At 36.4% G+C, this 26,845-nt stretch overlaps 1 protein-coding gene across 1 annotated transcript in view; it reads right to left on the bottom strand.

Annotated features, from left to right (window-relative positions):
• LOC145689293 (ATP-binding cassette sub-family G member 4-like) overlaps window positions 1-26,845 on the bottom strand; it is a 68,428-nt gene that overhangs the window by 20,635 nt on the left and 20,948 nt on the right. Inside the window, exons 4-6 of the mRNA XM_081763432.1 lie at window positions 19,352-19,497; window positions 16,553-16,791; window positions 10,203-10,343 (exon numbers count right to left, since the gene is read on the bottom strand). Coding sequence (XP_081619558.1) covers window positions 10,203-10,343; window positions 16,553-16,791; window positions 19,352-19,497 — 526 coding nt within the window. The remainder of the gene's footprint in view (window positions 1-10,202; window positions 10,344-16,552; window positions 16,792-19,351; window positions 19,498-26,845) is intronic.

Genomic DNA, 26,845 nt, shown 5'->3' with positions numbered 1-26,845 from the left:
GGTGATATTCAACATACGAAATTAGTATGGTACATTCTACACTGATGTCCAAAACTTAAGCACGGATGTGATTTTTCCCACAAATGTACCCATTTTGATGCTTACGACCAAAATAATGTCATACACGGAGGAAATCAATAGCAGAATCACCTAGTCTGGGCATGAATGTCATATGCAAGTTGAGCAGTAGTTGGTGAGGGTGGTTAGTGCAATTGGGGTGCGTGTACATGGTGAGAGGGCAATTGGTTACGGCTGCTTTTTGAAGGATATCGTAACATCTGAATGAATTTGAGCGTGGACGCATTGTCGGGAAATTGGAAGAAGGCCTGATAGTAACCAGTGTGGCACGAGAATTGGAAATTCACCACAGCATAGTATGGTTGAGGTACCAGACGACCGGAAATGATGATAGACGTGTCGGAGGTGGTCGTCCATGATGTACCATACCTGGGGAAGACCGTTATTTGGTGTTAAGTGCAAAATGAAACCGCCGCAGTAGTGCTCGGCCAATGACTATTCAACTTCATGCCAGCACAGGCATACGTGTATCCCGTCAAACTGTAACCAGATGATTACCTGCGGTAGGACTTTACGCTCGTAAACTAATGAAACGTATCCCATTAATATTGAGTCACAAACGGAATCGTCTGCGATGACGTCAAGAGCACATTACCTTGTCGGATGAGGACTGACGTCGAGTCAGTTTTCTGATGAAAGCTGCTTTTGTCTGTCGTCTGATTCTGAACGACAGTATATCTGGCTTCAATCTGGCACTCGGTACCGCCAAAACAACATTATGAAACGAACAAACCAGTTGACGCAAACGTAGTCTCGGCCGGCATAAAGATGAACGAACGAAGTTAGTTGCAGTTCGTATAGGGAGGGAGATATTATAATGATGTCTCTCCGTCACGTTCGTTTGTTTCGTGGAGCTGTCGGTCCAGAGTTTCGTTTTATGGACGACAATGCTCGTCCATCGTACAGCTGCCGTGGCCACCCTCCTTGAGGAAGAAGATATTCATCGAATAGAGTGGCCAACATACTTCCTGGATCTCGACCTCATTTGGGATGCTCTACGGAGATGTATTGCCGAGCGTATACCTTCACCCAGTACTCTTCCAGACCTCCGACAGGCCCTCAAGGAGGAGTGGCAGACTATGCCACAAAAACTGCTGGTAATATTGTTTTCAGTATGACGCGTCGATGTCAGTCGTGTATTTGTGTTCTAGAAGGACATACTCCATACTGATGTCTCTACGTGAATACTCTATTGTACTCTTCTTTGGTGTATTATGGACATAAGTTTCGACATTGGATATGACTGCTTTTCATATTGATTATGTATGACACACTGTTTCTGTACTAGACACTCCACGAATATAATGATTATAATGTTACTTCATGTATTGTATTTCTAACCGCAACCTACACTCATACAACCTGATATTTTTAGATCTTAGATCACTTTATAGTTTGTTTCTAAGTTTTGGACATCAGTATAGTGTTATTCTAATGTTGCATATTACACAGTTTAAAAAAGTGACTCTATTATTTCAACACAGTCGCTCAATATTATTGTAGTTGTGTTAAATTTTGATACATGCCTGGTGCCACTTCAACTCCTTTGAATTTTAAAGTAAGTTGTTAAAATGGTAGTCGTTAAATCATTAGTCGGATAAGGTTTTTAAGGACTGAAGTACACCAAAAACAAACGTAAGAACATCGAAAAACAGAGAGAAGAAATCCTTCTTATGTTTATTTAGTTAGAAAATTCATATTCATACAGCTATTCAAATGAAAGTTTACAGAAAATATATGTTCTTCGTTACTTGGTACAGGGTGCGGCACGTAAAACCGGCCCGTCGTAATATTCTGGTATATTGTGTTTTTGGCAACACTTAAATAATCTACCTTCCTACCAAGAGATGGCGTGTCGAGGTCGGGTCGACTTACGTGACCTGCAGCAGTCACGTGCAGCCACAGCCAGAAAAAACTTGTCGAAACCAGTTGAGAAAAAGGCCTCGTTGTGTTAAGCCGGGTGAGTGTCAGTGTATGATAATGCCGTATTCGATACCCGAGCGTGTTGCCATTGTTGAAGGGTTCATTCTCACTGGATCTTTTGTGAAAACAAAGAATTTGTTTCGGGAGAAATTTCCAGGACGTTCTGTGCCAGCAAAAAGCACCATTCAGGAATTGATTGAAAAATGGCGGCGTACAGGATCGGTTCAAAATGCTCCCAGGAACAGACGACCATCTGTCTGCACACCTGAATTAAAGATGCAGGTGGAGGAGATAATGACAAGAAGTCCTCGAAAGTCAACCAGGAGATTGAGTCAACAGGTTCATACGAGTGAGAGAAGTTGCAGACGTGTTTTAAGGGGACTGAAGTTAAAAGCAGTACTTTACGGGCCAGTTTTACGTGCTGCACCCTGTATAAATGTCAAATATACCGCATAAAGCTTTGCTTCTAGTTAAACTTAAAAAACTAATACATTTTTTTAATGTCAGTTACTTAGACATTTGTGATAACGTTGCAAGGCAATGTCTACGCTGAAAATGACAGAATAGTTGTATCCCCATTACACAGGATTTTGAGGTAGCTTTGATGTCTTTTCTCAGTTTTGTTCTTAGCAAATGAAAACTTTGGTTGATCGCTTGACGAATAATATAGTCACGAATATTAATATCTTAATGACTAGCGTTATCCAGGGTATATGTATTCAAATAACACCGTGACGGTGTTCTTCCTATTTCCTCGTTGCTTGTTTCATTTGGTTAGTTCTTTAACACTGCAGCGGCGTTATTAACTCCCCAATTTAAAATGTAGTATAAAGGAGACTAAAGTTAATTGTGTCAAAACAAGATAGATTGAATTGTACATTAAATTTTATTCAATTTATCGTTCTTACTATTAAAGTTCAATTTCGTCATTCTCAATGATAAATTGTCTCCCCCCCCAAAAAAAAATCGTTGTTGCAGCCTACAACCTAAATCATGCCTGTAGTCACCTCTGACTTTCATTGCTGTGGCAACACTCCTAGAGTCTGAGTCTCCTGAGTCTAGAGTCTTGCCACTACATCAGATAAAGGATTGTCTTACATGTAAGACATTCTCCATACTTGCCAGGGATTTACTACCAACAGAAATAAGAAGTCAGTTTACTTCCCACTCAACACAATGCGCTTTCAGTTTAATAATATGTTTATTGTAACCTATAGTCTAAGACAAAAAATATAGAATACCAGGATATTAATATGCGTCATTCCAACATTTCCTTACGTTACATTTGTCACCGTAACACAGGTTAAATTCATTTCTATTATTTATCAAATTAAACTTACCAGGTATATCGTTACAAGCTACGGGCTGTACACATAATGTTTCTAATGCTTGTACTTTCTTCCCTTAATTATTTATAGTAATAACGAAAGCTTTTTATTTATTTTTACTAACATGACTTCTCTAAAGAGCCGCCACTGGACGAATCATGACTCATTTAATGAGTCTTTTTCTTAAATCTTTATTCATACATAAGTCAAAATAGATTTCTCTTCATTTGTAACATTTTTATCCTTCTTGTAGTCTCATGTAACATTAGTCGCTGACGGCCTCGCCTTTGGTACGAGTAGTCTGGTACGCCTGGTTCTATTACCAGTGGGAACACTTGGGCGGAATGGTGTAACAGTTTCTTTCAAACCAGTCATTCTGAATGAAGTTTTCCCTGGACTTGCCTCATTCACGTTAGCCAAATACAGGAATGGTACCTAACATATAGGTCCCACACCACATCCTTCTTCCTCCTCCTTTCCTCAAATAGTTTGCTTGGCGAGGAACGACATCCCTCATACGTGACGGGCTTAAGGCTATAGATCCTTGTAATGCTCAGAAATATAAATAAATAAAATTTTCTTCTTCTTATCACTAAGATTGAGCTCTCCACTTACTATCTTCCAGGTATTAAAATCCGTGATCAATCTACTATGCGTGATCAATCTAGGCTGCGCGTCACTCTACTATGAACTACATAATATACTATAGTACGCTATGAATTACTACTCTTCTGAATTGATGTTGCTATATACAAATGAGTATAATAAGTATAATTCCACAAGTCCATTTCTCCCTTATAACAAATATTTGATTATTTTTGAAGCGATTAGTATGTTCTCAGTATAAAAATAGAAAATCTTGAAATACCTTGTCTCTCCAAGCACACAGCATCGTTCTTCTGTACAGAATACAAAATTGAATCCAAACTGATGTGTGATAATCTGATGGGATTTCATTAGCATTACTCCTTTCAATTATTTGAGTTGCGTAAGATTCATGAAGTAGCCTATCTGTAAACAAGGCAAAATGCTAATTAAAGAAATGAGTAAATTGAATGAATATATCGAGCATTTCTTAATCCACATTCATTACCGTAAACCGGAAAATATCTTCTCTAATTTATCTTTTCTCCTGCAAAGTTATTAAAGAAAGTAGGTGTAGTGTAAACCTATTTTGCTTAAGCCTCCTTTTATTGTCTTGAATTCGGTAAACTAACCAGAATAATGTTCACGTCTTATCATAATATATAATAGTTATAAGCTAATTCAGTTTACTATGATATGTATAACACTCATTAGTGTTAAACACCCTCCATGGTGGCCTAGTGGTTAAAGCATGCGCCCCTTTCCCGTATTCATTCTCGGCGGTAAATCACAGAACGCATTACAACTTGCAAAGAAAGCTTATCATTCAAACCTCAGTCTCCCGAGAAGTAGTCAATTTCGAAAGCAATCAAGATTTGTGATTTACAAAACATTAGTATTGGGATTGGGATAACGTATGGGCCAGAAATGTGAATTTTGAACTTGAGATCTTTGTTCTTTAAGGAACAAAATGAAATAAGGAATATCTGAGAAGGTACTAGAAAAAGTATATGGACTAATAAGACAATATGGAAATTGGTGTGCAAGATGTAATAAGGAACTACTGTAGATTTATTAATGAAAAGAGAAGATATCGTAGATCATATTAAGTCAGAGAGAATGCAGTGACTGGTCACCTGCAATGGGTAGGAACAAATTGATCCAATAAAGAATATATAAAGGAAGGCTGTATTCTAAAAGGAAAAGAGAAATACGTAAACTGAGGTCTGGTGGTGTGATGGAAGACTTGATCAAAAAACTGAAACAATATCATAATGTGTGAAAACCAGCAATAGGAAGATAATTGTGTCGGATGGTTGAAAAAGTCAGAATTCAGACGGGCTGCAGCGCTAGAGTAAGTAAGTGTTAAACATCATTCAGAATCAAAATGATTTAAAATTAAAGTGTAAACATTTCGGCTTTGAGTGCAAAGAATTATTTAAGAATAACAAAACAACTGAAGGAAATTTTTACGTTCTTTCTTTTAATCAACATTATTGTCTTTACTGCTGGTCTAGTTGTCTAGTGCGCGCATATCTTTGATACACATGGTCTCGGATTCGATTCCCTGTGTGTCATTAAATTTGAACCCATCAGGGTGGTTCGGATTCCTCCTTCGTAGGTCCACGTTTCATATAGCCTCGATGCTAAAAAGGAACGCTAAACTTCAACAAACAATGATCTATCAGCGTCATTACTTAATAAAAAGAGGACAATATTGATTAGCATGACAGACAAGGAATAATGGCATTTCTCCTTGTTAAAATGAAATCCTTTGGCTTTCTTTCGAAAGCAGTAAACACTAAGTATTGACCAAGAATGATGATTATAGTTACAATTTTTTGATGCCATGCAAGATTTTTCATGATTGGGGTAACTTGAGCCCATTTGCCAAAATGACTAATTAATACACGAAAGTACTATTGTAGCATTATATTTAAGAAGCAGAAGAGAAGAACAGGGTATTATAAACACATTGGTGAAATTTTCAATGTTTTTACTCAATTTCAATCGAACGAGAAATATCGTCTCATGGAAATATTTGTATTCTACTTGGATGAATACGAAACATCTATAAAAGAACGCTACAAATTTCTGAATACTTAACTTAAAATACTGATATTTAAAACGTAGGAGTGAACTCGCTTTGTTCAATTTAGAGGCAAACAAAAATATCGTTCAATGAAAATCTCTTTACGTGGATGAATACTTAACACCCGAAAATAAGAGCACCATATTCTTCATTGCGGTAAAGTACTTTACCGTACCATACTGCTCAGTTTTAGGGGGAAAAATTCTTGCAACTCAGGCACTCTATAATATCCTGTTTTAGAAGCTAGTGGGTGGTTAATCTTCCTTATTTTATCGCATCATTTGTACACCATTTCATCTTTAATACTGGGCCATTACTAACACAGAAAATATGGGCCAATGTTACCCCACTCAATTAAACGCTTAATAGTTTGTGCGTAACTGAAAATACACTTAAGGCGTTAGCTTAACAATATTCGCTAATGAACATGTTTGTATATTCTACTTACTTATGCATTCAGGAAATGAGCGCCGACTACGTGGGTGTTTCGGGGCTCCAGCACCCACAAGAATTTTAGTTTAATAGGAACAATATAAAATAAATATTTCTCACTTGCCATTACCAAAAATTAATAAGCAATATTAAAACATGAAATGGAAGTTAAAATTTCTACCCTCTAAAATATAATTGTTTGTTTCAAATTTGTTTGTGCAAATGCAACCAAGTAACACACTTTACCACTTCCTCTCGAGTCTCTGCCCTTGGCAAAATGAAATTACAGTAGAAACTCGATTAACCGTCACTCTTTTAACTGTCACTCTCTGTTATCCGTCACTGCTCCGGACAATACTGTACTTTAAAAGTGCCGTAATTGACGCCGTGTGCCGTGCAGAGCACGGAATAAAGTGTAAGCGAAATAGTCAAGCGTCACTTCCGATCATGCTAGTTTCCACACAAAAACTTGGTACAGTACTGAAACCCTTATGGAGAAAAGCATGGACTTGAAACACTCAAGATGCCAGAAATTAAATTCCAAACGTTATGAATTATTTTCAAGACGAACCTATATTAGTGTAACATGGAAAGAATACGGTTTACTCTGGTCCTGTTCAATCATTATAAGTTGTGATGGATATTTATAAAAATCCATTTTAAAAAAGGAGATGTTGCTTGATTTCCGCTTTTCCCAACGCCGGTCCGGCTTGCGGCAGCATTGCACCAAAATGCATTACTCTGGTGCATTACTATCTAGAGCGGGATTGCCCTTGGAACAAGTGGAGAGCGAGACATCATCTCCAATAGGATTAGCTAGTACAGGTATACAATGGAATAAGAGATATAAAAGTTAGTAAACTGGAGGTTTGTGTCTAAGACTTTCTTAAGAGAATTGCTGATTAGATACGCTTCCATAAATATCTAGTAAAATTGAAAATTCTTTGTTTAAATTAAAGTTTGATTTTCTCTAACGTCATTACTATTTTTTAGTCCATTGTTATTGAACGTGACTGTCCACTGTTATTGAACGCGGAAAATCCCCACCCCCACCCTTTCGTAGGCCCCGCCCCACTTCTACTGTTTTGGTAACTCAATCAGTTATTATTGTCAGTTTCACTGGACACCTTGAGTTGGCACGCAGATTTAGTGTGTACAGGACGAGTACTGTTACAAAGCGTACAGAGCATACATACTCCTTACCAACTTACTGTTGATTGTTATGCTTGGACGATGCCTGAAAAGCGAAAACGAGTCGTGTTAGGACTTGACCAAAAACTCGAAATTATTAAACGTTTGAGGAAGGGCGAAACTGCAACAAGTATCGCGCTGATTTAGGGTGTTGGTAGAATGACCGTCAATGACATAAAACGGGATGCCGAAAAGATTGAGCAGCATGTGTCAAAAATGCAGAGTACCGATAGAGATGTAAACACTCGTCAAACTATGAAACCTGCTAGATATGAAGAACTCGACAATGCTGTGTATCAGTGGTTTATTCAAGCTCGAAGTCAAGGAATCCCAATTTCAGGGCAAATTATAATGACAAAAGCAATCGAACTTAATAAAAAGTTAGATGGAGGTCCTAACTTAAATCTAGCATGGGTTGGCTCGATAAATTTAAGTTTCGTCACGGCATTCGAAAACAGGAAATAAGTGGTGAGAAACTTAGTTCAAACAGCGCAGTCATAGAAGGCTTCAGAGAAGAGTTTCAGGCAAAAATTACTGCTCTTAAACTTGTGAGAGAATAAGTGTACAACTGCGACGAAACCGGACTCAACTGGAAAGCTTTGCCGCAAAAGACACTGGCATCACTTTCAGAAAAGACAACACCAGGCTTTAAGGTCCAGAAAGATCGCATTTAAAAACTTAAATTTGAATGATCTTCCTGTGAACTATTATTCAAAAAAAAAAAAAAAAAAAAAACGCTTGGATGGACCAAATTATTTTTGCGGAATGGTTTCACAAAGTGTTTGTACCGCAAGTTAGAGCTCATCTCGCCAAGTTGAAGTTGCCGCAGGAAGCACTTCTCATTATGGACAACGCTCCATCACGTCCCTTTGATGCACTTAAAAGTGACGATGGTAAAATAACGTGTCTCTTTCTTCCAGCCAACACAACTCTCCTCATTCAACCCATGGACCAGGGGATCATTGAAAACATGAAACGTCGGTACAGAAGAAGTTTCATTGAAAGTTTGCTGTCATCTGACGATGCAACGACAGTTAAGGAATTTTGGAAAACCTACAACATTAAAGATCCTATATTTAATCTTGCCAGTGCGTGGGCGGATCTTAAAGATTCAAGTCTGAAAAATGGGTGGAATAAGCTTTGGCCTGAACCTGAAGCTGAATCTGAACCTGAACTTCCTACTTATGATACGGTTAGTGTTGAGAAAATTGTATAACTTTAACAACAGTGAAACTTTAACGACAGAAGAAATAATAACCTTGTTAGAATGCGATAAAATGGATGGAGGTTTTCAAACTTTTGAGTGACGACGAAATTATATCTAATGTTCTGCAGGCCAATGACGAAGCTGACGACGGGGATGAAGAACCTGAAACTGAGCAACGACCAGTCACTAGCCACTCCGAAGCCGAAAAAATGTTAATCCAGTGCATCGATTGGTTTGAGGGACAAGAGGAAGCGAATGCCACGCAGATACTTCCTCTTAGAAAAATACGCAACATTGCCACACAAAAAGTTCAACGTTCGAAGAAGCAGAAGATGACAGATTATTTTTAAATGTGTGGTTATTTCATTACCAGTTCAGTGTTACTCTTGTATGTAAGTACAGTACAGTAATTTAAACACAGTATAAACATGTATTATTCACTTGTATAAGGTTATTTATTTCTTCCAGAACCTTTTAAATCTACTTACTGTAGAGGTTTATAACGATATTTCTGTTATCCGTCTATTCGCTTAACCGTCATGGTCCCGGTCCCGAAGGTGACGGTTAATCGAGTTTCTACTGTATATTGTGAATAGAATCGAGCACAGCCATTTATGACAGTGTTCATAAAAGATTTTAACTAAAAGAAAATTAATCAAAAAATATCGAAACCCCCCTGAAAACACATAACACGACCCACCATTGATATACACCTACATAAATTTTGGAAAGTCGGCGCCATTGATTCTGGATATGTCACTTTAATGCAATGAATAAAAGTTGTGGAACTTGAAATATGATAAATGTTTACTTGCTAACAATTGCTAGCATTTTGCTTCCCACGTTCTCGAAACAAATCACTAGCGCCAATATCCATGTGTTCTCAATGTTGTAATACTTCGTTCCACAACTTTTCTTACTGATAGAAACCATAATAACCACGTAGAAAGAAATCAAATATTGCTCTTCCTTTGGGCTAAAGTTGCCTTTAAAGGGCCAAAGTATACCCAGTTTACGGTACTCCTAACAGTTACACACGTACTCCTAACAGTTACACGCGTACTCCTAACAGTGACACACAGACAGCTAACAGTGACGCACATATTTCTAATAGTGAAACACACTCTCCTAACAGTGATACACGTACTCAGAATAGTGACATACGTTCTCCTATCAATGATACACGTACCCATAGCAGTGACACACGTACTCCTAATAGTGGTGCACATATCTCTAGCATTGATACACATGTTCCCAATAATATGCATCACACATATTCCCAACAGTGACACACATACTCCTAACAGTGACACCCACACTCCTAATAATGACTCATATATTCCTAATAATGAAATGAGTTGCTCACTTGATTTTGCCGTTTCCTCTTCCTGCGATGTATCGTTGCTTCCATTTGGGATTGAGTCCAGTTCATCAGGATGCCAAGCATATGCAGCATCTTTTACACGCTCTATTACATCACCTCGCTCTCCGCTTGCCACTTCTATTGCTAAAACATGATAAAAATAATCAGAATGTATAATTAATGTTAGAAATAAAGAACATCTTTGTGTTTCATTACTTACAGTGAAATTTTTGTTTTAGATTTCCATGCAACACAGGGGCTATGAAGGACGGGATCTATTATTGATGTGAGATTGAACCTCTACTCGGATTTTTATCCAAGACGTAGTACTTTCAGAGGAAGTGAACATATGGGCTTGATCACCAAAAGATAGTGTCATAGTTCAGAGATTATTCTCGAATCCTTTCAGTAATTATGTTATAAATAATTACTGATATATAATACTATTGTACATTTAACATACCGGTAATGATAATTATCGAATTGCATTTGGCACAATGCTTTGTGATTTTAAGAAGTCCATGTTTACTTCAAGATAAGAGTAGAGTCAATCCATTCTAAGTGATCAAGCATGTGCCGCTCGACCATATCTAAATAATAATAATAATAATAATAATAATAATAATAATAATAATAATAATAATAATAATAATAATAATAATAATAATAATAATAATAATAATAATCATAGGGTACTTTAAAACCACAATTAATTATTTTTTACAACATCCCATGGCGACACAGGGGCTGGTGCCATTTTGCGTTTTTTCGATTTTAGGTGTTTACGTTGTTTTGAATATCACAGCATGTATTTGTCCTAACAAATTGAAAATCGCTGGACGTCTCCAACTCGTGCAGAGCTAAAACTTTGATCTCTTAATATTTTTGCCTAAAGCCACCTGAAGCAGGTGAAATCAGGGGCTGCAGTAGCAACATTTTTGTACGTTGAAAACATGTTTGGAAAGAAGAAACAACTTACGTAGAGGTCTGAATTTGTGAATGCATGTACTTCAAGGCCATAAGTTAATACACAAAAATTTACAGGCCTGTAGCTGCTCCCAAAGGCCTGAAAAAATCGTAAATTTGGGAAATTATGCCAGTTTAGCATATTCTACTGTCCAATATCTCCAATGGGTCTGGATAGAAAAATCTGAAATGTTGGGAATAGATAGTCCTTTAGTATACCATAACACACAACAAAGCGCATTTTGTGTTTTTGAACAGAAGGGAGTAAAAGTACTAAGTAATGACGTCATACCCTAGGAGGTGTTTTGTCCATAAAATCTACTGGAAATTTGTCAGTGTTTACAGCGAGTACTGACTTGAGAATGTAGATCAAAAGAAAGGACAACATTCTCCTGCATGAGTTGACAGTTAAAACAAGAATAAACATGATTGAGTATCATTAATATAGCAAGCAGCAAGAGCAAGGCATACTTACGGTTTTTTTTTTTTTTTTTTTTTTTTTTTTTTATGTCAAGGGTGCATTTTGACATTCCCTCGTCTTCTGCCGATAGCAGCATTCTTCACCAGTGCTGCTGTGGGTCTGATATAGGGTGACCAAATTGTCAACTAGAGAAAACGGGACACCATTTATTTCTGGATAGGTTGCTTCCCTAAATATATTTTTTAGCTTCTCCGTTCTCCCTCTCTTTTTGTGTCTCTCACAAACCGGGCAAATTTTCTTTTTTTTTTTTTTTTTTTTTGTTTTGTTTTAAAACCTATTGAAAAGATTGTGGAATCAACTAAATAATAAGTAACTATCAGCAGCTAACAAAAAATGAAATATTTGAAAACATTACTAGAAATATATGAGTGCTCAAATCTATCACCGACAGGATTTATAGTTACTCTCAGTATCGGATTCCAACTCCTTTTATTGGCATTTTCTTACTTTTAAACATTATTTCATTTACAACTAGTTTCCTTTTTTACTTTACTTTTTTAGTTCTATACTTCTCGTCACCTTTCTTAAATGGAAGTATGTTACACCTTAGTCAAATCAGGGAAACACTGTACTGTACCGATGACAGCGCCCAAAATAGAGAGTAAAAACAAGTTACATATGTTCTTCATAAGACTTTCAGCCCTTTGCACTGTCGTCTGCGGAGTGGTGAGGCCTAGTAGGGAAACAGTGCAGCCACCACATCCAATATTGCAAACGTCGTAATGACATATTCCAATATAATCACCTACCTTAGAAAATAATAATATAAATGAGAAAATTTTAGCGATTCGAAAGGTTTCTTGTACCCAATGTACATAAGTACGGGACATTTTGACGTCCCGGGAGAAGTTTTCGGGACACCGGGAATGGTAGTGAAAAAACGGGACAATCCCGTTTTTACGGGACGGTTGGTCACCCTAGTCTGATAAGACAGTGTTACAATTAGACGAAAGAAACGAGCTTGAGAGTCTTGACTGGACTAACCATTCATCCTAGTTTATTTTACTTCACAACAACAAATTTTCAGTAGATTTTATGAACAAACCACCTGCTAGGGTATGACGTTATTACTTAATACTTTGACTTCCTTCTGCTCAAAAACACAAAACGCGCTTTGTTGTGTGTTATGATGTACTAAAGGACTAACTACTCCCAAAATATCAGATTTTTTATCCAGACCTATTGGAGATATTGCACAGTGAAATATGCTAAATTGGCATAATTCCCCAAATTTACGATTATTTTCAGGCCTTTGGGAGCAGCTACAGGAATGTAAATTTTTGTGTATTAACTTACGACCCCGAACTACATGCACTCACAAACTCAGACCTCTACATAAGTTGTTTCCTCTTCCCGAACACGTTTTCAATGTCCAAAGAATATTTTATGAACAAAACACCTCCTAGAGTATGACGTCATTACTTAATACTTTGACCCCTTTTGCTCAAAAACACAAAACGCTCTTTGTTGTGTGTTATGGTATACTAAAGGACTAACTATTCCCAACATTTCAGATTTTTATATCCAGGCCTATTGGAGATACTGGACAGTGAAATATGCTAAATTGGCATAATTCCCCAAATTTACGATTTTTTTCAGGCCTTTGGGAGCAGCTACAGGCCTGTAAATTTTTGTGTGTTAACTTATGTCCCCGTACTACATGCACACACAAATTCAGACCTCTACGTAAGTTGTTTCCTCTTCCCAAACATGTTTTCAATGTCCAAAAATGTTGCTACTGCAGACCCTGATTTCAGCTCCTTCAAGTGGTTTTAGGCAAAAATGTTAAGAGATCAAAGTTTTAGCTCTGCACGAGTTGGAGACGTCCAGCAATGTTCGATTTGTTAAGACAAATACATGCTGGGATATTCAAAACAACGTAAACGCCTAGAATCGAAAAAACATAAAACGGCGCCAGCCCATGTGTCGCCATAGGATGTTGCAAAAAGATAATTAATTGTGGTTTTAAAGTACCCTGATATGTGATAAACATTCACGCACTGATTCTCTGAATACTATAAAGGCAACATCAATATATCTTTTACTCACAAGGAAAGGACATGAACGTGTATTCCGGACGTCCAAATGAAACCTAGTCCATTCGATAAACATAACAAAGATATGTTCATACAGAAAAAATTAGGTACCATGGCTCATTAGTCTTGTTAGTATGAAGAAAATCGTAGACTCACAGCGAAATAGCTATTGCATCAACACTGTTCATCGGAAAGTCATGGTTTATAGTTCATTCTCTTCAGCATAAAACAAGCTTTTCACAGGTTCTATGTATTGGAGCCCATAACGTACTTGGACAGGGAAAACTGGGAGAATATCGGGAAAATTCTCTCCAGAAATCCCTCCCATCAACTTTGGCCCCCTCTGGAGTGGCCCTGAGTAAAAGAACACAATTCAAATGTATCTCGAAAAATACTAAATGAGATAAGAAATGAATGTACCGAGTTTTGTTTTGATAGACGGAATAGGTAGGAGGGGAAAGATGTATACCAATACGCTCTATACAGACAAAACTGAACCTATGACCTGTATGACCGAAGTGGATTCAAAAGCATAATTTCCGAAATCCATCTGATGGTCTAAACATTGTCAAATGTGTTTCAACCGACACCATGCAGATTTACAGAAGATTTTCAAATCTCGATCCAAGCAAACTTACATTAATCATCAGAAGTCATAAGCACTTTAATATATCAGAATAGAACATTGGAAATATTTCAGTAATAATTTCTCTCCAAATTCTTGTGCGACTAACCAATGGAAATATATATCTATAAACAATCTTATCCGTATTATTCATATCTCTCATCTTCTGAATGAAGCACCTAATACTCCTGAACTTTTATCAAAATTTTGCACCTCCTTGCGTGAATTTTGATAAAGAACACCTATAACAGATATTATTACATACTTACAATATTAAAAATTACTCTTTGGTTAGTCCACTCTCCGTAGAGGAACTATATCTTGCCTTACAACAAGAGAAAAGACACATCTTCTGGTTTTGATTATATACGTTAGAATCACTTTTGTCATCTTGATTCCGACATCAAAATATTGTGTGATATTTTTTAACAAGATTTGGTACACGTCTTACACCTCAAAAATCTGAAAAAAATATTTACCAATACTAACCACAAAACCGAACAAACCTTTTGACCATAGCAATAACTACAGGCTTATTGCGTTAACACTGTGTTCTTTAATAATTTCTGAACAACTCCTGTTGAATAGACTTCAATAGTTTATAGAACATAATAACATTTTTTCTTCCACCATGGTTGGATTTAGAGAAACGTTTTCTACATTAAACGGTATAGAAGCGTTAACATTAAGAGATCTGGTCTTCATTCTTTCATCAACAAGCACTAATAATAATTTTGCTTATATATACCATACCTACCTATGATCACGTTATTTTAGATAACCTCACAAATTTCATGTATAACATACATATGGCCTACCTAGTAAATTATTTCGGTTAATTCATAATTTTCTAATTAATAAAGAATATTCTATATCAACTAGGTAGCAATTCTACTCAACTCGTAAGGTTCTCTTATCGTTGGTCAAAATAGTAAGTCCTACCCTTTCCAACGTATATATTTTAGTAATAACTAAGGCATGACACGATTCAAAACTAAACTTTCCAACATGTATATTTTAGTAATAACTAAAACATGACGTGATTCAAAGTTTCAAACTTTCCAACATATATATTTTAGTAATAACTAAAACATGACACGATTCAAAGTTCTAAACTTTCCATCTTACAGGCCTATATTTTAGTAATAACTAAAACATGACATGTTTCAAAGTTCTAAACTTTCCAACATATATATTTTTGTAATAATTAAAACAAGATACGATTCAAAGTTCTAAACTTTGCAACATGTATATTTTAGTAATAACTAAAGCATGACATGACTCAAAGTTCTAAACTTTCCAACATATATATTTTAGTAATAGTTAGAGCATGACATGAATCAAAGTTCTAAACTTTCCAACATATACATTTAAGTAATAATTAGAGCATGACATGAATTAAGGTTCTGAACTTTCCAATTTTAGTCATAACTACAGCAGGTTATGACTCAAAGTTCTAAACTATCCAATATATGTATTTTTAGTAATACTTGAGCATGACATGATTCAATTAAGACATGGGAACAAGAAGTTTAATGCAATGGCCTATGCTATTTAACTTTCATTTAAAAAAAAAAAAAGAATGGCCTATTAGATCTTTAAATCTGGAGTTTCTAATGATCACAGTAAAGATAAAGACGAAGAAGGTTCGAGAATTAGTGGAAAAGTTCTAATCTCTGGCTAAAAAGAAATGAATATAGATCGTCATATTTAAAAAAAAACGAACAAAAATAGAAATAGCTTGTTATTGTTTAAAAATATAAGCTTTTGTGAAGTTAATTCTTGTATATATAATGTCAGTGCGTAAACAAAAAAAATCGTCCAAAGTTGAGATACTTTCATATACTAACCGATATATCTTACTCAGGTAAACAAAACAATTATGCACGATCGTACAAAAGCTAATGTCCAATTTTCGAATAGATGGAGAAAAAAATAATTAATGTGTAAACTTTAAAAATTGGTGCTATACGAGAATCATGCCATTTATTGAGGTGAAACTTGAGGCTGGAATATACTCTGATGAAGCTCTTCATTATGATGCTGGCAAGACGGAAGTACATTGTATGGTTAATGAGATACACCTTAAAAATATCATTAACTTTAAATTTTATAGTATACTTTCCTTTAGGCTTACAAACAAAAGACATACATCAATAAATAAACTACATCTAGTTGAACAAATAACATGGTTGACTATAACTTCTCACGCATATTTTCCGAGACAAAACTACTTGAAATTTACCGAAATCAGCTGGATTGTATAAGTCTGGACATTCTAATCCCAGAAACTTCAGAAAAGATAGGAGGAGTTTGGCATCCCCTGAGTAGATACAATGGCCCTGGGTCAGGAGATACAGATCATCGAAGAGTCCGAAGATCCTGGAGCTGGGTTGATGTATGGTACAAATAATAGTACGGTCATCTTTAACAAGAGATTTTAAGTGACACATCATTTGAATTGCTACTGAACTGTCTAGGCCACTGTAAATAAGAAATATACAAGCTTCTTTAAATCATTTATCTACAGTGTATCTACGTACACTCATGTCCAAAATGATTGTCGCATATCTATAACTGTCTTCTTATAAGAATATAATTTGATAATGATTTTGCAGAGTACTTTTAATACTGATGCTATGTGTATAATCGCGAAATGTATATTTGTGGTACATTTCATAGGAAAAGAATTATAAATACGAAATTTAAAACAAAATGTTGCTAAATGGACATGAAAGTTTTATTTTCGTTTTATTGTTCTTATTTACTGCTCTATTGACATAAAATATGCCACTTATGTCTGCCGATTATGCACATACTAAAATTATAAGAAATACCAGGCGAATTCGTTATCAAATTTTATTCCTACAACAACATATTTATAGACATGCGACAATAATTTTAGGCATGAGTGTACATATAGGCTGTAATAAAAGAAATTAAACCACTTGTGTGTTACACCATCCTAGAAAAATGGTGAACTGTTTAAGAGAACTTTTAAACATAGTTAGCACCTATCTGGAACTGCTTTTTATCATGATATCTTGCTTAAACAGTAATTACAGACCACTTCGAAGCTATTTCATTTTCAGAGCAACGATTAGCGATTTTGACTTATTGTTTTATATGGAAGGAGATGAATCTCCAGTTTTCAGTGCGAGAAATGTAAAGTTGGGGTCTATGTTTAGAAATCTCATACCGAAGTGGCTTAACATTTTAACTGATATGATTTTAGTATTTCTCAATAGTACTAGGAATTAATTTAAGTGACTAAGTTTGGGTAACTTTTTATGGATGAATTTGTGATTGGGTAAACGATTTTTCTATGTTCTTACTCAGAATGCTCTAAATCTTTTTTAATAAATCGTTAAATTTATCTCCACACGAGAATGACGATCAGTTATTATTCCTCTTAAATATAAAGCTTATGGGTGGTACCGAAACAGGACTTCATACAGTTTCAGTCTAGTCTTGATTGACAAAGTGATCTTGATCTTGTCTCAATCACTAGATGCTCGTCTCGATCTTGGTCTCATCTCGATCAATAAGTGCTTGTCTCGATCTCGGTCTCGGCCTCGAGCACCGAGTCTTGATTTCGACTCGATCTCGGTCTTGAAATAAGCAAAAGCGCCTACCTCATAATAGGACAGCGTGGTTTTAATCATCGATTAGGGTGGCGTTATTCCCATGTTTTACTCTGGTTCAAGTGAGGTTTAGTTTACTTAACCTCTGTGAAATGAATATCTGGGGAAGTCTTATGGTCAAGACGGCTGAAATGTGGTCCTGACCACATCAGCTTCTGTCAATACCGAGGTCATGGAAGTATAAAGCTGTACTGTCCTTGAACTTCTACTTTCAGCGTGTAAGTGTTCTGAACTATTACTACGTACTAAATTAAATAAATTAAATATAAGCATCAGGAATAGTGTTCTTTTATTTAATGAAATGTAGAAAAATCTGTCTACAAAAGAGCATTTGCTTAGAATTTTTCCAGGCCAGCACCGCGAACTTGGTGGTTAATAACAATAGATGTACCAAAGAAAAGGCATCATGTACACTCATGTCCAAAATTATTGTAGCATATCTATAACTGTCTTCTTGTAAGAATATAATTTGATAATGATTTTGCAGGATACTTTTAATACAGATACTATGTATAACCGAAAAATGTATATTTGTAGTAAATCTCATAGGAAAAGAATTATAAATACGAAAATTAGAATGAGTAAAACAAAATGTTGATAAATGGTCAAGAAAGTTTTATTTTCGTTTTATTGTTCTTATTTACTGCTCTTTTGACATGAAATTTGCCACATACATGTATTTGCCGATTATACACATACTAACATTATAAGAAATACTGAGCGAATTCGTTATCAAATTATATTCCTACAACAACATACTTATAGACATGCGACAAAAATTTTGGTCATGAGTGTACATCCTGCTTTTTCCAATAAAATCGGCTCTGAATGCAGATTTATTCTAGGAAACCATAATTATTATGACTAGAAATACATTTCTTGGGCAAATTTTGAAAGACCATTGTTTACCCAGATAACGCCGGGTACTTCAGTTGCTAGTAGTTATACAAAATTAAATACAAAATTAAAAAATATAGAAGGTTCTCCGTAAAATTGACACTTAAAATTGCAGTATTTAGATCTCTGAATCAGATATTGTTGGACAAATTTTGCCCAGCATCTCTTATAGGGAGATTAGTTTACTTATTACAGGTTCTTATTTGGAATATCAGATTGAAATTATTAAAGAGCGATTAGTAACACTGCGTACACGAAACTCAGCTTTTAGAAGTATATAACCGATTTGATTTAAACCATGTGTATCCTTACGAAGATTACACTGCACCGCAAAATTGACATAAACTGCGAAATATCTTCCACAATATCCACCTCTTTACAATAATATTATAAGCAAACCATGCTTTCTACAGATAATGGTAATATTTTCTAGTGTACCCTGAAATTGTCTAAAAGCTAAAAGTAAATAGTTATTGTAATAAGCAGTATTTGTTCTTGCTTACCTTGTAGGCTCATCTATGAACATTATTCGTGGGTTGGAAATTAATTCAACGGCAATAGAGAGTCGTTTCAATTCACCGCCAGATAAATGATTCACCATAGTCTCACGTGTATCTTCAAGTCCCAATGTAAGAAGGATATCTTGTATCTATAGAAGAAAGATACGCGTGTAAAGGAAAAATATCAAAGGCTATTTTATTGTGTCGTTAATTTCAGTTTGTTAAAATAAATAATCAACCCACTTCTAACCCCTTTTAGATAACTGTCGCATCTCCGCTACATACTACAAAACCAGGTCGTGCATCTGCGAGACTGTGTATGGTAGTTCCTGTAGATGTCAATTGAAACGATGTCTACTTCTGCGAGCGTGAGGATTTTAACTCAACACAACAGAACAATGTGTTTCTGTGTGTTTCCTGCTTTCATACGCAATTGCCCTATTTGCATACGATCAATTACGTGTTGTCATTCTCGTATTACACAAACATGTGGCGCGATACAGAGGAATTATCCAGACTAAGACTGCTGGTAAAGTGTATGACGTAGAAAAGCCATCCAATAAATAAAAGGTGAAGATGCGTATATGATATCAGGAATGATGAAGCACAATGTATTATAAACAGAATTAAATATAAACTAACTAACTAACTCTATGGCCTATGGAACCCGGAGGTTCAATGCCGCGTTCACAAAAGCTCTCCACTGACTTCTATCCTTAGCTAATTGGATCCAGTTCCTACTTTGTATTCCTATCTCTGCGAGATCCATCTTAACATTGTCCTCCCATCTGCGCCTAGGTCTTCCTAATGGTCGTTTTCCGATTGGTCTTCCAGTCAAGACTTTGAAAGCATTTCTACTTTCTTCCATTCTAGCTACATGACCCGCCCACCTAAGCCTCCTAGACTTGACGACCCTAACAATGTTGGATAAACCATATAAATTATGTAGTTCCTCATTATGAAGTTTCCGCCATTCCCCATTCCCGTTCATCTTGGGTCCGAATATTCGTCTCAGGATCTTGTTCTCAAATACTTTCAGTCTATGTTCTTCCCTCAGAGTAAGTGACCATGTTTCGCAGCCATACAGAACAACAGGCATAATTATCGTTTTGTATATTTTAAGCTTCAAATTCCTCGACAGAATTCGCGACGACAAGAGATTTTGAACCGAATAGTAACACGAATTCCCTGCTTTTAGTCGACATTTAATTTCTTCGTGAATATGATGTTTCTCTGTTAATATTGATCCTAGATATTTGAAACTATCCACTTTATCAAAAGTATTATTTAATATTTTAACGCATCCATAATTTGCCTTATTATGGTCCCGACGCACTTCCATGTATTTAGTTTTCTCTGCATTTACTTCTAAACCCATGTCCCTGCAGGCGTTTAATAAGATCTCTGCATTTCTTTCTATTGTTCTCCTATCATCCCCTATTAAATTTACATCATCAGCATATGCCATAACCTGGTGAATACCGTTCAACTCTAGGCCCTGGTTGCTATCTTTGATTTTCCTTATAGCGTATTCCAGAACGAAGTTAAATAATAATGGCGACAACGCATCTCCTTGTTTCAGGCCATTTTCGACGTGAAAGCTCGTGGACAAAAATTTTCCTACCCGTACTTTACTTTGGGATTCATTTAAACATATCTTAATTAATCTAATTAGTTTTCTCGGTATTCCAAGTTCTGTAAGAACGTTGTATAATGTTTCTCTCCTAACCGAGTCGTACGCCTTTCTAAAGTCAATAAATAGTTGATGTGCCGGGGTATTGTATTCCCACTTTTTTTCGAGTATTTGGCGCATGGTAAATATTTGGTCGATAGTTGATCGATTTCGTCTAAATCCACACTGATAATCTCCAATAATTTCATCTGCGTATGGGGTCAGTCTTGCTAACAGAATATTTGAAAGGATTTTATAGGATGTTGACAGAAGAGAGATGCCTCGGTAATTATTACAGTCAGTTTTGTCGCCCTTCTTGTGAATTGGAACAATGATTGATTCTTTCCACTCTTGTGGCAATTCTTCCTTGTTCCAGATAAGGAGAATGAGATTGTGTATTTTGTTCCACAATTTTTCGCCTCCAGCTAAAATTAACTCAGCCGGAATTTCATCTACACCCGGAGATTTGTGTTTCTTTAATTTCTTTATAGCAGTTTCCACTTCTATTCGATTGGGTTCTGGAATATACGGTTCTGCGGTGTGTATCACCTTTTCTCCACGCACAGTAGTTTTTGGAATTAAGTATATATCATTTTATATCACACACCCGTTTACTCTTCGTGGCTATATTGCATATTTATACAAAATGTTGATAGCCGGTTCGCATCTGCAACTCGACGCAGACAATTAGGTAACAACTTCGCACAGTAACATGCATAATAACATGATATGAGGCCAATTCACCAGCTACAGCTGTTTTCGCAAAAGACTGATTCCCTAGCATATAAGAATACTCATCAATTAATATAAAACATATCGTAGTATTTCAAAACATAATTCATTATTTATATGGTGCTGGTCTCTTAAGCACACCACATTTTGCTAAATTTACAGATGAAATTCAACACCCTACATCAGCGTTTCCCAACCTTTTTCTACTTGCGGCACAGTTCAGGTGTAACTTAAATTCTCCCGGCACACCCATATAGACTATTATTATTATTATTATTATTATTATTATTATTATTATTATTATTATTATTATTATTATTATTTTAAATATAAAATATAGGATAATTTTTTCTATGATCACTGATCCCCTTCTCACAAAGAAAGCTTGATCACTGGTTTCCCCCAATGGTAAATCATTATGCTTATTTTTCGTTCTAATTTAAAAACAGAAGACAATTGCAATGAATTATAGGACTCACATTTTTAGATAATACACTTTCTTTTTCGAAAGCTGTATACAACCTTTCAATAAGAAGGAACATTACGAAATAACGAACAAACAAACAAATCACTTGTTCTTTCAAAACACAAATGTATGTAATTTGTTTGCACGTTTGCTTTGTCGAAAGGATTGAATATTTTAAAATTTCAAGTTACGAAATAGTCTGCAACAATAGTCAACAATGAAGAAGCAACAATGGTCATAAGAATGAAAACAAATACTTTTTTCAACATTAAAAATGTACAGAAAAGTAACAGTATAAAACTTAAAATTGTAGATGCATAGTAGAGGTTCATAGTAATGTGAAATACAAATATACATTTTTCCCTGTGTTGCAATTTGAATGCTATAGAATTAGTAATTTTGCTTCGATTTCTTCGCGGCACACCAGCGGCCCATTCGCGGCACACCAGTGTGCCGCGGCACACCGGTTGGGAAACGCTGCCCTACATGGATAGACATGCTTATAAGGAACACAATTTCTGCAGGCGATAGAATTAAATAGTGAGATATACAACTGTATTTTATATTTACAAGTGTAAGATTACTAGTGTAAAATCGTTACAAATGCTATACGATAGTTTAAATAAGCGCGTGCATATAGAAAACTGTGTTGGAAACTATTTTCCGCCGATGGAGTGTTTCCGCAAGTGCACAAAAGGTATATTTTATGTTTACAATTGTAGTGTTACTAATGTGAAATAATTACAAGTGCTACAGGAACTCGTATCACTGAGAAAACCCACATGTTTTCATTACAGTCGCTTAAGTATTTCTCATCGTCGAGAATCCTTCGAGAATCGACACGAGGCAAAATTTACGATATGATAGAAGAAAACCTTATATCTCGTCTAGTAACTTAAGCTGTCTACTCATTTAACTCCAAAGAAATTTCCAATGTCTCGAGAACAGACCTTTCGAACTATATTCAGCAGTGGTATGGTGAAAATTGTTATATTCCGATGTATATATCCTGCATCTCAGATAATGCACATGTTCTTGGAATCAGAAACCTGAATCCCTTTCTTGTTCACAGTTTGATACACATACCGCTAGTCCTACTCCTAGGACCAGGACTCCTAGTACTCGACTACTCCTAAAACCTTGCACCTCGTTGTGGTGTTTCAAATTTACTGATCTTTACATTAAACATTAAATAGTGATCGGACAAGGATAAATAGGAAGTTTAGCTACAAATAGGAAGCCAGGAGCACCCTGTCATTCCATTCTTTTTTTTTAATAAAATGAAGAACGTTACATATATGGGAACATAGAAGAAAAGTGGAGCACACCAGATTAATATGGCGTTGAACCATCTTTCGCCCTCAGAGCAACTCTGGTACGACGTGGAGTGGAGGCGTAGATATCATGAATGGTAGCAAGAGGATGGAGTCGAAACTTTGCGCCGGATTCGTGTCGTAAAAACGGACCACAGATGTTCAATTATACAGGGTGACCCCCTAAAGTAAGTATACAGTCACGTGCTGATCAACTCATTACTTTTTATATTATTTCTTGTTATTGTCAAGACTTAGATAGACTTAGTTTCATCATTATTTCTTCTTAATGTCTTTTTACTTATATCTTTAGCTCGGAGCAGCCGAAGCAAATGCTAGAATGTTATACTTCATCAATGCAGGGATGTATACCTACTTTGGGGCCATCATGTATTCAAGTCCGGGGGTTGGGATGCGCCAGGAAAGGTGTTTAATTTCATTCCGGTGTTCCTGAAACTCGTCGCAGCAGCCCCACCTCTGTGAATGGACACATTATTATCCTGGTAAACAGTGTCATTGAACGAAAACAAACACGATCAATGATACGACCGGTAAACGTTAGCACAGGATAAATTGAAAACCAGGATGATGCCCACAACATCGAAGAGCTGCGCAATGTTTCACGGTTGAACGGAAGCACTATGAATTATGCGCTTCTTTGGGCCTCGTCCCGCGAATTGAAATAAAGTGAACGATGACTCATCTGACGTCACGCATGTTGCCAAGTTGCATGCAATGTTCGAGGTATCATTGGCATCATGCTAAAACGTGTTGGTGCCTTATCAGCTGGTTTGCCCGTAGTACCCGACGCTGTATGTCTACGTTATGTAACTAGCGACAAACTGTGTTGTCGACACAGGCAGTCGCACGACGATTGTAAGTGACAATCCACTTGAATACTCAGTGGGAAATGTCACTGGAGTTTTTCTTCTGACCATTGTTGCTCTTCACTGGTGAGGTTTTGTCAACAGTTTTGTCGGGAGTCATCATTTTGAGCGTGTCACCAATTTTCCCTGTAATTTTCGTCACGCTCGCACCACACAACCGAGTGTCAACGATTTACGATCTTCGGAAATCAGAATGTCGCCCATTTATCCACTATCATCATCCCTGAGTTCACCACACCGTTGTTCTGTTTCTGCTCACACAGCAAAGAGTTTGCTCTAACACACTACCACCAATGGCATTACGATCGCTACCTGAACGTTGCCAACCCAGGCAACTATATATACAGGGTGTCCCATAAGTCCGTTTACATAGGATATCTCGGTAACTATTGAAGATACGAAAAAATGATAATAGAGCAATGTTGTTGGAAACTATATGTTTTCAATCTTAAATGTTGAAATTTTCGGAATTGGACCAACCGTTTGGATTCTACAGTGGTATAGCGCACAATGCTAAAGAAAAATACAACGTTGCCCCGTCTTTGTTGGACAACAGAAGTTAAGTTCATGTGGTTTGAAGTATTCTGGACCAAGGAGAATAGAAGGAACGGCTATATGAAGGATATAAAGAACGATCACACCCAACGTTAACCCAATCCAATGGCGTCACCATCAGAAGGGGACGGCAGGTACGAATGAGAAATTAAATTCAATTTATTCACGGCAAACTGGTATTAATTGCTCAGTGATTCAACGAGATGGGACAAGAGGTCAATTGAATAAAATTAGAAAGGGCCTAAGTGCCAAAACTAAAAAATCAGAGAAATGTCGATAAACATGAGTTATCGCAATACAAGTTAAAGGGTACTGAGACCATATGAGTACTTTAAAACAGAAGCAACAACTTTTAAGGTATAAACTCCTTATAAACATATTCTGCTTGGTAAAAAGACAACTTTGAACGATACAATTCAATTCTACTTGCTGTTGCACTTACATCCCCTCTCATTATTCAATTGTTGTCTTGTCTATGAACAGAAGCGTCAGGATCAAGTTTACGTGTTCAAACGAAACAGATTAATTATCTTGTACCCAGCCGCAGGTGTAGGGGTAGCGTGCCTGCCTACCACAAGGCATTTGTGTAGGTCGAACTTGGCACGAAACCTGCTCAGACGGGCCATATTGACTAAGGCTTTTCCTGGTTTTACTCATTTTCCCCAGGTGCAACCCGGGATAGTCCCTTCTCTCAGGTCTGGCCACTTCCTACTCCTGGACTCACCTAAAGGGTCGATGTGACCTTGGAATAAAAAATTGATCTCTTCTTGTGTCACTTCCTTGAACAAGCAATAAATAAAGATTTTCGGCTGGTAAGCATCGTTTATTCACTTGCAGGCCTCGTCTCGGCCAGTGTTCGTAGGTTTCCTTAAGAAAATTTCCATCGACTAACAAAATTTTTCCTTTTCTTGTCAAATCTTCCCTAGTTTGTTGAGTTCCAATTCCTATGACAGGAGTTATGTGAAAAAAATAATTTAGCTACATTAAAGAAAGTGTCAAGCACATTTGTTGTATTCATTTGCGTTTTCCATCTATTGCTTTTACTTTATCTTTACTTTTTTTTTAACAAATAAAACACAAATATACCAGCCAATAATGGGTGCAAATCATGCTACTTTTATCCCATTCACGCACACACAATCAATCGCTATTGTATTGATTCATTTCTGAAGAACAAAGAAAACATTAAGTATTTATATTGGTCAACGAGTCAGCGCGAGAATTTACCTGGATTTTCATGTTTTATCGAAATATTCCCTTTTTGCTAAATTTACCTACGAAATTTCCCTAGATCAGAGAACTTTCCCTCAAACTATCAACACTTGTCTTGGCTCGTAAACTTGTTGCCTCATCTTATTGCGTTGAATGATTTCCCAGTGTCGTGCATGAGTTTTCAAAATGAGAGGAGACACGAAAATGTTCTAGTCTCGTGAGCAATACTACAGGGTGAGACAAAAGTCTGTATACACCCCTATGAAAGTAAAACGATATGAGGAATCATAATGTCGTTTGGTATGGGGTGCTTCGGGTCTGGTGATCTGGTGCTTCGTTCACCACTCAACATCATTTCAATGTATTCCTCTTGTGTAAGTGCCATTGTGGATCACCTGTAACGATAAAAAAAAATGTTCACCTCCTTGCAATTTTAAATTTTAACAGGTCATAACTCCTATACAAAAAAGATATCGCAAAAAGAATTACACAGGTGTATTCTCCAGAAAAAAAAACAGTGTAATATGATATGCGACCTAACATACTTCCCATTTGAGAAACGTAATCCAAATCTAAGATGATGGATTCCAAGATGGCCACCGTTGTCGTCATAGTTCCTATAAGTTGTGCTGACACCTATAGACACTCCATACCAAACGT

Source organism: Thermobia domestica, chromosome 7 (genome assembly GCF_964235325.1).
Source record: "Thermobia domestica chromosome 7, izTheDome1.hap1.1, whole genome shotgun sequence".
NCBI classification, from domain to species: Eukaryota; Metazoa; Arthropoda; class Insecta; order Zygentoma; family Lepismatidae; genus Thermobia; species Thermobia domestica.
Note: the sequence above shows the minus strand (reverse complement) of the source record. Positions and strands in the feature narration are given on the sequence as shown.